At 42.6% G+C, this 14,192-nt stretch overlaps 1 protein-coding gene across 1 annotated transcript in view; it reads left to right on the top strand.

Moving 5' to 3' along the window:
* The window catches only part of PEX5L (peroxisomal biogenesis factor 5 like), a 697,369-nt gene that overhangs the window by 625,107 nt on the left and 58,070 nt on the right, over nt 1-14,192 (top strand). The window contains exon 6 of the mRNA XM_086944935.1: nt 2,951-3,046. Within this exon, the coding sequence (XP_086801061.1) occupies nt 2,951-3,046 (96 nt within the window). The remainder of the gene's footprint in view (nt 1-2,950; nt 3,047-14,192) is intronic.

The raw sequence follows: 14,192 nt of genomic DNA on the forward strand, positions 1-14,192 counted from the left end.
CTGCAGGGAGAGGGTGTTACAGGTCTTGGCCGCCAGATGAGAGAAGGAGTGGCCTCCACTGTTTTTCTGGTGAATGCAACGGGTGGCACCTAGGACAAGGTTTCCGGATCCGAGATTCCTGGTTGGCTGGTGAAAGGTCACACGTTGGTTGAGGTACACGTGTCTATCATTGGGTAGCACCTTGTATGAAGGTTGAGCATCTTCTACTGGCATCTCTTCACGACTGGAAGCCAGTTGAGTTTCCTGAGATGAGGGGTGGGTGCATCTTTCTGGGAAGGTCGAGGCTTAGCCTGGCCACTGTGTTCTGGATCGTCTGCAGTATCTTCATGAGTTGGGCTGGTATTCCTTCATAGAGGGAGTTGCCATAGTCGAGTCTGCTGGTGACAAGAGCCTGCGTGACAGTGCACCTGGTGTCTGAAAACCTTCCTGGGCATGCAGAGCATGAGGAACTAGACCATGGAGAGGGTGCATACTTGATTCTCTTAATGGATACCTGTCTGTCCGGTATAATGCTGAGGTTGTGGACGTGTTGAGTGGGTATAGGGGTTGGTCCCGGCTCTGGGGACCACCATTCAATGTTCCAGTGTGCCCTTGCCTTTCCCAAAGATGATTACTTCTGTCTTGTCGGTGTTGCGTTTGAGACAATTGTTGTTCATCCAGTCTGCAACATCTTTCATGCATCTTTAGAACTTGTCTTTGATGGTTCTTGGATTGTTAGCCAGAGAGAGGATGAGTTGGGTGTTGTTAGCGTAGGAGATGATGTTGAGTTCATGGTTTTGACAGTGGTGGGCAGCCGGGTAATGTATTTGTTGGAGAGGGTTGGGCTGAGGGATGCGCCTTGATGTACCCCACAGGTGGTGCTCTTGGGGATGGAGGAGGAGGGAGAGAGGTGGATGTTCTGCGTTCTTCCTGTGAGATATGATGCGATCCATTTGAGGGCTGCTCCTTGGATTCCGGTCTGGTGGAGCCTGTTGATCAGAGTGGGATGGGATACGGTGTCAAAAGCTGCTGAGAGGTCGAGAAGGATGAGGGCCACTGTTTCTTCCTGGTCTATCAGCATTCGGATGTCATCTGTGGCTGCTACTAGAGCTGTCTTGGTGCTATGGTTTGTTCTGAAGCCGGATTAGGAGGGGTCCAGCAGGCGGTGGGTCTCCAGATGTCTGTTGAGCTGGATGTTGATTGCCTTCTGATGACCTTGGCTCGGAAAGAAATGGGACTGTCGTTCTTCAGTACTTCTGGGTCCGCCGATGGCTTCTTCAGAATGGGCTTCACGTTTGAGTGTTTCCACTTCTTGGGGAAGTAAGCTGTGGTGATCAAGGAGTTGAGAACCTTGGTAAGTTCTTCGCTGATGGGTTGAGTGCCGAGGTTGAAAGCGTGGTGGGGACAGTGGTCTGCAGGGGCGCCAGAGTGAATTGATCTCATGATGGTCTCCGTTTCCTTCTCAATGAGGGGGTTCCACGAAATTAGCTTGTGTGGGTGGGCGTCAGTCGCCTTGAGGAAGTTGATGCTGTCTGCTGCAGGGGGTTGGGATGCAAAGTCTTGGTAGATGGTGTTAACTTTGTTGTGGAAAAAGTCCGCCAGGGAGTCGCAGAGATCTTTCGAGGGAGTGATGTTGTTTTCTGTTGCTGGGGGGGGGGGGGGGGTGAATTCCTTGACTATGTTGAAAAGTTTCTTGCAGTTGTTAAATCTGTCATTGATGCGGGTGGCTAGGGTGGTCTTCTTGGAGTTTCTGGCATGCTTTACAAGCTAGCATGCTTTGATCAGTATGCAGTTGATCTCTCCGGGTTGTTGGTGCAGGTCTTGCTTACATCTGCATCTGTTCTTTATTTAAAAAAAAGAAAAATTAAATGCACACAATTAAATGCATTTAGAACCGCAGTCCTGTATGTCAAGCTGGTTATCTTTTTAATAGGGAAGTACAGTTATACTTCTAAACCAATTTAGTCAGTATGTACTGCTTGCATGGAATTCTATCTTGATTTCAGTGCTCCTGAATGTCGTGCTTATAAAGACATTTAACAATGGCCTTCTTTACCCTGCAGGGTTTTGGGGGCCTTCTTCCCGACATTAATACCATCACTTGCTAGCCTGTCCATCAGAACAAACACTCTAATATTTAGTGTTTTGCTTCTCATGCCATGTTGGCAAATGCAATTCACATTGTCACATTTGTTTGAATGCATGATTCCCCTTAAAGGCATGTACCATAACATATTCTCCTATAGCCACAGAATGCTTCAAAATCCATTCACATGTCATTCTGCAAGAAGCAGCAACAAGCAAATTCAGTTCAAATAAGACCACACCAAACTCTGTACACCAGCCTGATCAATGAACAACCAAGCCACCAGCCAAATGTCAACAATCAAAGGGCTAGTCTTGTCATAAGGCCAGAGAGGTGAAGTTACTTAGCGAAATACTTAGGGTAGTTCTTTTACTTTCTGTGAATGAACAACAAACTAACGAAAAGTTTGCGGTTTTATTGTGTGATTTACCCCCCTATTTAGACACTAAGGGGTCCATTGCAAGTGGCTCATGATTCCCTAACCAACTGATGGAGAGATTTACAAAATGTTATATGGATTTCCGGTTGAGCAGAAACATTGCCAGTCTGAAGGGTTTTACCTGAGCATTTCGAAATGCCCAGGTAAAATAGATCACCGACACTTGAGGAAAACATGCAGGAATGAGCGAGCAAGTAATAAGTTCACCATGTTATTCCCCATTATTCTGTGACTGACAGTAATCCCACTCTCCAAGAATACAAATACCCATGGGATTGGACATTCCAGGGGGGGAGGGGCATGGAGAGGACACTAGTATGGAACCCTACAATAATCCTTTATTCCTGGTTAAGCACTTTTACAAATGCTCTTATGGGAATCAAAGTGAATTAGACCTTCTTGTCCTAAATTTCATAACCCTCTCTATTTGTTCCCATTTCTGTCAGGCTCGATTGACCAGAGAACACCGAATGGGCAGTGCGCATCTCTCCAGGAACCATTCGTTGGAGGAAGAATTTGAAAGAGCAAAGGCAGCGGTTGAGGTATTGTCTCTTAATAATGCTGCACACATCCAATCATTTTATTTACCAGATATACATGTGTCAAAAATTGCTAATCTAGGTGTATATTATATCAAAATATAGTGATTTGAAGCAAATGAGTTTTAATGCATTGCAATGGTGTTTGGATCACATACATTCATTATGAAGCTACTCCAAGTTTACAATATGATTCATTCTAATTCAGAGCTACGATCATTTCTCATCCCGGGTGATGGTAACCTATTTGTCTAACGACTAATGGACCACACTCCTCATTGTCGATCAAATCTTCTTTTGGTGATAATTATTTAGATCAGTAGCGCTATAAATCTATGCACCAAAGAGTCTCCATTCTTAATCTCATCACCTCCTGATATAGCAGATTACTGGTAGAGGATTCTCTTGAAATCAAAATGACAAAATAAGAACAGGTCATGATGATTTGTCATTTCAAGGTAGCAAAAAAAATACATCTCAAAATATCCTTATGCCTTGCTCCTCAAGGATAACAATGTAAGTGACAAATTCTGTCATAACCTATTACATGATATAATACTATGTCTGATATTTCTGACGATATTGCTACATGGCTCTCGAAAGACAAAAATCAGGTTAATGGTTCTAAGCCAAACTAACAGCAGACATTAAGCATGTGATGTTAAAAATGGACATTCATATTCCTCTCCACCCAAGAGGAGGCCAGAAAATATAACACAAAAACAACTAGTAGGATTAAGCTAATTTGTTTAAATCGCAGGATATAAAAGCAAAACATCATCCCCAAAAACTGTAAAATTTCTATGATGCGTCTGGCAAAAATATATCCTAAGACAGTAAAACACTCTAATGCAGCTGAACAATACACATTCCACTGTCTAAATTATTGTAAGACAAAAATCCAACAGATTGAAATGAAAAATGCAGATACCTCCTAAATCCACCATATGTTTCCCATTCAACATAGCCACGAGGGTGTAGCTTAAGGGGGATGTTTGGGGGGGTCGGGGCGGGGGGTGTACACCCGCCCTAGTAAATATATTTTATGCCAAATAGTTGGGTCCATGTGCTTCTTTCCACTACCCCTTAGGCCTCTCTCATGCATCCTGCTTGTCATACACTGTATTTACATATGCCAGCCTAGTTGTTGGAAGATCTGAAACTCACCCCCCCCCCCTCAACCCACCGCCCCCCTCCAATCTTACTAGCCAAGATACGCCCCTGACAACCATTCCTTGCTTATTTTGTCTTTGCTTCTGTTCACACTGAAAACTAAAATCACTGTTATATCAAACTTTAAAACCATTCCCTCATCCCAAGGGCTGGTTCTCACCACATTTGCCCATATCAGGTCAACCTTTTTAGCGCCTTCCTCTCCCAGGGCAAACTCTCAGTCCCTATTAAAAACCTAGCAGGTCAACCCTCTCCTCAAAAAAGTCTGATCCTTGTGCCCAAATCTTTTCCAACCTATTACAACCCTCTCTCTCCTGGCCAAAAATATTGACAGCTGTTTATCCAAATAAGTGAAAAATACTCAATCTCCTTTGTAGTCATTACTTTGGGTTCAGAGAAGGTTGCAACTCTGAGTTAGTTCCCTTTCTCGTTGTTGTTGATTCCCTGCACATACTAGGCATACCACATAATCAACTAAGCCATCTCATCAATGAACTTGACTTCAAGTCAGTGGTACTATCAAGGTTATATTATGGAAATTTGATACCGGTTGGGCTCCCTTACTCAGTATAGCCTCAATAAAATCTGCAATACATACAGAAGAAAGATTGGTCTGTGAAACCTGTCATTATGACATTGTTACTCCTACATTGCATGTGAGAAATTGTCTCCTGGTTGAGAATAGATGTATTCCAAATCAAACCACCTTAGCTCTCCAAAATATATACCCCTAAACTGATCATTTCAGGTAGGGAATGTTCTGTATGTAGGAAAGGTTGCCCCAAACCTCTTTGCTTTAAATAACAAAGATTGTGCCCCATCTACCTGAAACTCATGTACAAAAAGTTCCTCCTTCCTCTTTTTCAAGAAATAGCTAAAGGTCTTTCTGTTTAACATGTAAGCCCCATATAGTGCATAACCTTGAAGTCTGTATTCTTCTCGCCATACTGGTTGACTTCAACATTCCTTTGAAAATCTCTGTTTGATGTCACTGTATCTCTTTTGCAAATTCCTTTTAATTGTTAACACTTTTCAGTCATGTGTATAGAATTGTTATTATTTTACTTTGTTAGTTTTTGTTTTGTTATTGTTGCTGTGTTTTTGTTAATAATATACTCAGGTGCCCCATTTCAGCCAGGTTTGCGCTATACAAAACTGCAAATAAAATAATTAAATCAGATGTTTGAAGTATTCGTGTCCCATGTTTTAGACATTGATAAAGATACAGCATTCAGCACACTAGGCCATCTCACTGTTAGCAACTGATCAAAACTGATTATCATGAATGCACTTCAAGCACACTCAGACAGCTCAATACAATCAAGGCTTCCAACTCTACACAACAGGTGATTTACAAAAGATGCAAATTCAGTTATTATTTCGAAAATGGAGGAAAACATCCACTAAATTGTGATAAAAGTTCTTTGGAATTGTTACAAATCAAATCAGAATATCCCTTCTTCACATTAAGTAGTCGTCAGAGAGGTGATTAAAAGTCAAGAGGCTGTTTTCTGAAGAATGCTTTGCATAAGAAACCAATCAGACAAATGTATCTCTTTGAAAGGTATTTGAAATCCTCTCTCTTTATCAGGCATTTCATATAATCAAGTTGATATGCAATATTATGCGAGCCAGCATCTGCATTATTTTTCTCGATTTGTCTATTGTGTGCATACAATTATGAAACACTTGAGCGGTTTCCTTCATAGCTGACTGGCGGTTTGTCGCAAGATCTATTGTCAAAGACCACTAAATAATGTTTTACAAGAGCATCAAATAAAAATATTAGCATACACCCTTTATTTCCTGAATGTACTTCTGCTTAGAATGAAAAATAATAATTTTGAACCTTTATAGTCATTTGTTGTACTGTAAAATAATCCATCTACGTTCATTATTTCCCCAGCTGTCTGCTGTTTACAATTATGTATTGTTCACCTCTGCTGAGGACTGAGACCCGTTAAATATGCCAAAGTCAAATGTGCTCTACAAAATGACCCAGCTTTTATCAACCAAAATCCAGCTACTTCTATTGTGTGCCTGAATTGACGTGGTTAGAGTACTAAGATGCCACTCACGTCAGCAATATGAATACAAGGCATCTACTATAGCGTTAGAGCCCACTTTAGCGGGCTTTACCAGCCATTTAAGGCCAGCTCCAGCGTTAAACGCCCAAGGCGCGGGCCTTTAACAAGGGAGCGGGCCTTTAATGGCCGGTAGAGCCTGCTACTGACGGGTCTAAGGCTATTCGAAATTTACGCCCCTAGAGGACAGAATGTTGTAATTTATAAAAATAAGGTCTCCTGGAGCCCGGGGGGATGAAATCCCCTCAGGCTTCATAAGACCTTTGTTAAACATTGCAATGCTGATGCTCCAGGCTTCTACCGGCCATTATAAGCCCGGAGTACTCCATTGTTTTCAATGGGGTGCTCAACATTCCAATGTTCTAATTCTGCTTCTGAGATGTTGATTACGACTACTGTGCTTCACGATAAGTCATACTCAGAGTTTCTCACGTTCATTCAGCTTAGAGGCTGCTCTATAAATCTGCCAGTTTTTGCCACAGATTGAATGACTTATTTTAAACTGGGAACCTTAAAGAAGATGCGCTGCTGAACTGGCAACCAGTAATGTTCTCACCATGGCTGAGAAACAGGATCACATTTCTTAAGGCCAGGTTTAAGAAAGACAAGAAAGTTCTGAATTAATTTTAGTTTGCTGAGCAACACTGCTGATATACCTAAATGGAGGGATACCATCAGTTGACATAAACGGAAGGCTCGTTTTGAGAAGCATCGCCTGAAAACAAATTGACAGAAACTGCCAAAATAATCTGGACAACCAGAGACATATCATTTACTGATCTAAATTTCAACTTTCTTGAAAGATCATTTTAACTGAGGCAGGGCCCATAATAAGCAGTCAGACTAAAGCATACCAGAGGCTTTCAGTGGTGCTCATCTTTAGTGTCACATTATTTTTGTATTACATTCAGGAAACTGTCACTCATCCATTCGTTCATGGCCTGGAGACAGTTTCTAAATGGTGAAAAAGAGGCCACCTCAGATTGATCCAAGAGGAACACAATTTAAGTGTGGCTCAGTTTCTTTGGAAACAAGTGACATGTCTTTGCTTAAAAAGTCCTTGTAGCTTATATACAGATGTTATGTCTGTGCTTAGATATTACATTGCTATGCTGAGTGTCAGTTAGTGACAAAGTAGCAGTACAAAGCATGGTTGTTTACATTTTAGTTTTAACTTAGGCCATGTCTTCATCCATTAAACCAACATTGAGATTCATGACATGCTCAAAAAAGTTGATGGCTGACTCACACCTGTGGGTTGACCCAGATTGTGTAGCCATGTAGTTTAGCTGGTGATGATTCTGAATATCATACCCAATAATAACCTAGGGGAATTTTGTTTGCCCACTCTCTGATATTCCAGCTATTCTTGGTTGGTCAAGTTCATCCAACCTTTTGGTAGTTGGGGAAATTGTCTACTTTCCTTTGCAGATGAGCCCTAAAATATGCAGTGATGTTCCCCTTATATATCAAGGACATGTACCTGACAATGCAGCTAATCTCTGACCAATTTTGTAAGATTCTTAAGGTAATGGTCAGTCTACAGTGATCAAGCCATCCAGTTTCAGAAGGCCTGATGACAGTCTAGATTTTGTCTGGTCCATATATTGAAAACTAGCTTGGAGGACATTAGAGAATTATAACCCTTAGCCAGTGATCAGGGGTAGTTAGCAGTCCTGGTATATTATTGGTTATCTGATCAATCTTCACACTGTGGGATTTGAGACTCTCCTGAAGAGAAGTTTACAATGTCTAGGACTCAGGGGGGCTTTTAACAAGTCAAACTTCACATATGGGGTTTTTCCATCTTTGTCCTTGCTCTTCTTTAATTGAAGTGAGCTTGCTTAAGTGCTGTGGTCAAGGCGTATGGACCAGGCTACCAAATGTATGATATATCGCAACATATGTCATATACCCCAATGGTTGAACATTTGGGGTAAGAACAGAGAGGGGCAGATCCATTATTCATCCATGATTGGCTAGCAGAAATCTTGTATTGAATAAGGGAGGTTTAAGGTTCTTATGGGATGAGATTCTGAAATTCTCTTGTTGGCTGTTGTAGTTTTGTACCTGATTTCTTTATTGTGACCTAATGTTCTTGATGACTCCCTTTTAACAACTTTCGTAGAAGATCTTTCGGTTCCGTTTTGTCCAGACCTGATTAGGTACACATTTGGAGCTAAGGAGTCCTACTGATAAAAAAAATCTTCATTAGGGACCCACATAAACTGACTCTATGAGAGCCATGGTCATGTCTACACTGGACAACATGAATTTAGTGGCACTCCTTAATGCCGACCCACAGAGACAGAACAGAATAAATAGGGGCATTACCTGAATTAATGTTGATTTCTTCTACACTGCAGAGAGTGGACTGTATGGAGGTTCCGCCTGGAGTACAGGGTTTCCCCCCTGATTGCAGAGATTCCACCTGGAGTGCGGAGACTCCACACTCGTAACTTTATTACACTGAAGTATATTTGTGAATCGTGCCTCACCTTTGGTGTGAGACATAATGTCATGCACTTCAGTATTTTGTGCAATACACTTTTTGATTGCATATTACCAACAAAAACCTCCATTTAGCTTGCACCTGATTCCATCTCAATATTTGGGAATCCTGGTATTGTTTGGATTCTGTAAGTGTAGGCAGGTTGTTTAGTGGTTGATGTACCACTTCCTGCTTTGGATTTATATCCACTCGCTTCCCACCCTGCCAAAAAATCTGCACTCTCCATTTTATTAATTCTCTGAGCCTTATAGGAAACATGGCATTGTTTGGTGGTTGAAGCAGGTTGATTGGTTGACTGCTTTGATATTTTGGACTAGGTTTTTTCATCATTAGAGGTTACAGAAATCTCGCTACATTATGCAGGCTCAGGAATTCACCGTGGCTTTTGGGATCATGTATTTGGTGGTGGGTGTAATCAGGGTGTCGGGTGATTGTGGCTTAATACCACCTTCTGCAGCATTTTGTCCTGGGTCAGATGTACGACCATTTTTAGCGTTTGCAAACGGAAAATCGGGCCATTTGCGACCACCTACAAGGGTGTAGCATGTATTACCTCTCATTTGTGAGTCAGTAACCTCTTACTGACTTGTAAAATAGGGTTTGCGAGTCGCTATTAGGAAGGGGCATGGCAAGGGTGTCCCTTCCTAATAGTGTAGTGTAGGCACAGCTTGCAAGGCGATCCGGCAAGGCACAGCTCGCAACTTGCGTCCAGCCATCCCTCTGAATTCCGCAGATCAGTTAATTACCTGACCGCGTTTCCAAGACGGCGTCAACGCTTACGCTGCTTCCATGGACACCCTACTAACTTAGACGCTGAGACTATCTGATGACTCCTTGACATTCACCTAGCGCACTATCAGCACTTCAACTTGGCCCATTTGGACGCTTGCAACGCCTTACTCTGGCCATCGGCTTACCAAGACCACTCCAGGACATCGAGAATTTAACGTGGTGCACATCCTGCACATCAATCTGTGCTAATTGAAGCCTGCACGGAGCCCTAACTCTACCCACGCTGATCCTGCTGTGAGGATTCAACAAATCATCACGGTAAATTTTGGCGCCCTGCAATTACCCTGCCTCAAGCACTCTAAACAATGTCCTAAATATCGCTCTTCTTCCCTCAGCGTCCGATAGCTTGGACGCCCAAGACCAGACAACTGAACCCTCCACAGAGGTATCACAAGTTCTTGCAAACGGTCATTAATTGCTGTCATTCCACCAGAAATCCCACAAGCTTAAGCATTGGCGTTTAATTTCCAATTCAGGCAAAAACAATTTCCTAAGTCCTGAAGATGATCCCTATAAATTGAGCACAGGATCGAAACATCGACTCTTTAGAGTAGACATACGTTTCACCCTATTATATTGTTGTATGTATGGTTTACTCCAGGACACACTGTCAATTCTGATTCAAAGCAGTGGCCTGATAGCTCACCTTGTTTGCCTGATATTTCTTCACTCTACTACTCTCTCACTTTTGCTTCTCTTGTACGGCACAGGACTGTGCTCTACTGTAACTACAATGCCTTGTTGCTAATATGTATTCTTACCCTGAATGATTTGTTTGATTATTAAATTCCCTGTCCGGCTGGACTAGGGATTGAAGTATATAGTAGCCTATTGTGGTCTATATAATATTTTCTTGTACTTATTCCTTTATGCTGAGGACCTTTTGTTTCCTTTAAAACCTTCCTAATAGTGAGTCGCTGTAGATGTACAATTGTTTGCTACTGCAAATGCGATTGCAAAATAATCGTAGTTTACCACCTACTTCAAGTAGGTGGTAAGCCAGTCCCCAGGGAACCCCTTCCCTTTTGTAAATGTGTGCAAAAATATTTTTTAAGAGCAGGCAGTGGTCCCAATGACCTTAAAAAATGAAAAGAAAACTTGTCATTTGTTTTCTTTTAAACGCATCCCGTTTTTCCTTTTCCATTTGGAAAAAAAAGTTGCTTTTTTTAAAAAGCAAACACACATTGTAGTATGCTGTCCCTGGTATTGTAGCCCAATCCCGATGGGCCGCAAATTACGACCTACCTCATGACTATTGATGAGGCAGGTCATTTGCAACCCCGTTGGGAATCACTGTATCTGTCTGAGAGTGACACATTAGTACATTCAGTTTTGCGAGCCTTAAAAAGGAACGGTCGTTCATCTGGCCCTGTGCTTTACAGAGCATACATTACAGAGTCGTCGTTACATTTCACTCACACTTGATTTCACTTTTGCTTGCAGGGCGTGTGATATCGTTTGGAGGCGATGTTTGTAAAGAAGCTGCTTGGAGTGTAATGTTACACTGCCGGCTTCCGAATTTTGGTCCAAGTATTTTTTTGACTCCACATTGCAGAGAGCTTACAGATTTTTAGATATTTGTTGTATGACATAACCCTGCCTGCCTCAGGATTTTTCATCAGGTTAATTATTTATTACACTTTTGAGAGAACGCACTAACTTTTATCTTGAACCTCTCTCATCTCGACTTTTAACCCCTTAAGTGCTGCGAACGTTCAGCGGACGTCGCATGCACTTCTTCGGTAGTGCTGCGCACGTCCGCTGAACGTCGTGGCCCCGCCCTCTTAATAGAACTTTCCGCACCAGGGCGGAACGTTCGGCGCAGGGGAGGGGTTAAGGAGCATTACAGTGTTTCGAGAAAGTGAATGTAAACAGAATGTTGTGTGACATTACATAGATGGCTTCACGGCTTTTTGGCATGTCTTTTATTAATTACATATTGCACAGAGCACTCTATGAGTGTAGATATCTTGCTAGGTGAGTGAGTCTGTTTTCAGGATCTTCTAAGATCTGCCTAGTTGTTTATACATTACAGAGCTTGCACGCTAACATTTCCTTGCTGTTTATTTCGTTATAAATCAACATTCAGGGATCACTACACTGCTGTTGGGAGATAGGAGCCAGGCTTGTCCAGTGTGATGTTGTCTGATATACCTGGAGCTAAATCCTCAAACATGTTTTGTCACATTTCTTAAACCACCTCTTCCAGGACTCGAAAGGGGATATTTACAATAAAATGTCAGAGCGCTGTGTTACTCCAAAATTGATAACGTCACGCTCCGACCTTTTATTAAACGCAGTGATGCAGCGAATTTACAAAAACATAGTGCACCCCTGCCTTTCCCCTAGTGCAGGCTTAACCCCTTGCCCGCGGCCAGAATTCCGCTCCTGTGCGGCACATTCCGATCGCGGGCGTGGTCATGACGGCCGGGAGCCGTCATCAGCACACGAGCACTGTGTGCCATGACGGCTCCCGGCCGTCATCAGCATGGAAGGGGTTAGAAAAAGCTGCCTAACGCAGGCACTCTTGCGTCATGTTGCAAGGGTGCCTGCGCTTCAGGAACGATTGTGTATGTGCAGCAAAGGACACCTTCCTGCACATAAACAATCTTTAAAGGCCATTTGCTGTTTCTATGTGTGCTGTAGAATGCAGCACAAATAAAAAGAGCAAAATACGAGGAGCAATTAATAATTTCTAACCGTATCGCCATCCTAAGACCAGGTGTATCCTGGCCTTCGTTTTTTTGGCACTGAACCATCCTTGTAAATCGTGGGCAGAGTAAAAAAACAATGGGTGTTGCGGTGGGACGCCCACAGCAACACCCATTGCCCGCCCCTTTTCCGCAGCGGACTGCTGCGATAAGGAGCATATTTACAGGGTGGCGTTAAGCCCCGTTAAGTGGCTTAACGCCACCCTGTAAATATGGGGTAGAAAGTAAAGCCACCGGAGCATCAGAAAAGTGGCGCTCCAGTGGCGCTAGGGCGTTGTAAATATGCCCTAAGCATCTTGCCCACTCTTACATGTTTCCGGATGCAGTTACCGGAATTACTCAACCCTTCAGAATAACAGATTTCCAAGTTTTACCTGGGGAATCTGGCAGCAGCTGAAAGCCGCCCAAATCTCCTGGTTTAACTTCAGGAGAGAAAGAGTCGTGGTATCCCTCACTCCCCTGGTAATTCCTCATTTGTCAGTGAAAGCTCAGGAGCCTATTTGCAGTGCTGAGCCACTCTGCACTCTCAATGCAACCCAATTATGATTTTTTGGTGAATAATATTTGATATTTGATGCTTACTGCACCAAAATCCACATGATTTGGTAAATACAGACATTTCCCTTGATACATATAAGTAGGTTATCATAAAACTCATAATCGCGATATGTGCGCTAACTGGAGTTACCGGCCATATCGTGATTAACCAGCGCTGATAAAGAGCCAAAAGGCGCCCTAATAATATATTACTTGTGGCTAAATATAGAAGGGTTCAGGGAGGCGTGGAGGTGTGGGTGTTTTACTGTAGATATGGCTGGTCCTCAGTGTGCTGGTGATTCACATACTGTGCCTGGTACATTCAGCTACCACAAGTAGTATACTTAACAAGGCTGTTTGCATCTTAAGCAGCTACTACCTCAGTTGCAGCCACCAATACACTCAGGGCTAGATGTAGGTACATCTTATTTACCGATTCATAAATACCGAATTTTACTGATTCGGTATTTATGAATCGGTAAATAAGATGTAGGTAAAAATTTGGTAATTTTTACCGAATCGGTAGGATTCGGTATTTACCGATTCGGTATTTGCCATTGATTCCTATGGACCTTGAAGCCCATAGGAATCAATAGCAAATACTGATTCGGTAATTACCGAATCGGTAAAAATACCGAATTGCCAAGGGGGACAGGGTGTCACTTTGACACCCTGTTACACCCCTGTTTCTGGCTTGTGTGCCATGTGACACACATACATGCCCTTAGGGCATGTATGTGTGCCACATGGCACAGGTGTACATGCACAGATGTGCATGTACACAGGAATTCGTTCTTTACCACCCAATGGTATTAGGTGGTAAATAACGAATTCTAAAGGCCCTGTAGCACTGTTTAAAGTGCTAGCTACATAAGAAATTACAGATTCTGTAATTGTACCGATCGGTAATTTAACTGAATCTGTAAAATTACTGATTCGGTAAAATTACCGAATCTGTATGATTTTGCAACCCCTACATGCCAATGTCCAAATACCGGTCGGAAACTGCCGAAAATCAGTATTTTCGGCAGTTTCCGACCGGTATTTGGACACCTACATCTGGCCCTCAGTGTTGTCACTGATCATACTCCATCAGCATTTCAGTGAAGGCAGTTTAAACCCCTTCTGTCCCATGATCAGGTTGGGGCACAAGTGGACAAAAAGGCATACTAAGTAACATGTCCTTTATGTCCAAATACAGGGCAGCAGAAGAAGTCTTTAACAAAAAAACAGGAATGACAGGCATTAAAAGTGTTGCCTAGTACAGTGTGTCAGCTATTACAAGCAGGACATTGAACAAGCCTATTAAAACTCTGAGCAGCTACTACAGCAGTGGGGGC

The sequence above is a fragment of the Lissotriton vulgaris genome, chromosome 11, assembly GCF_964263255.1.
Source record: "Lissotriton vulgaris chromosome 11, aLisVul1.2, whole genome shotgun sequence".
NCBI lineage: Eukaryota > Metazoa > Chordata > Amphibia > Caudata > Salamandridae > Lissotriton > Lissotriton vulgaris.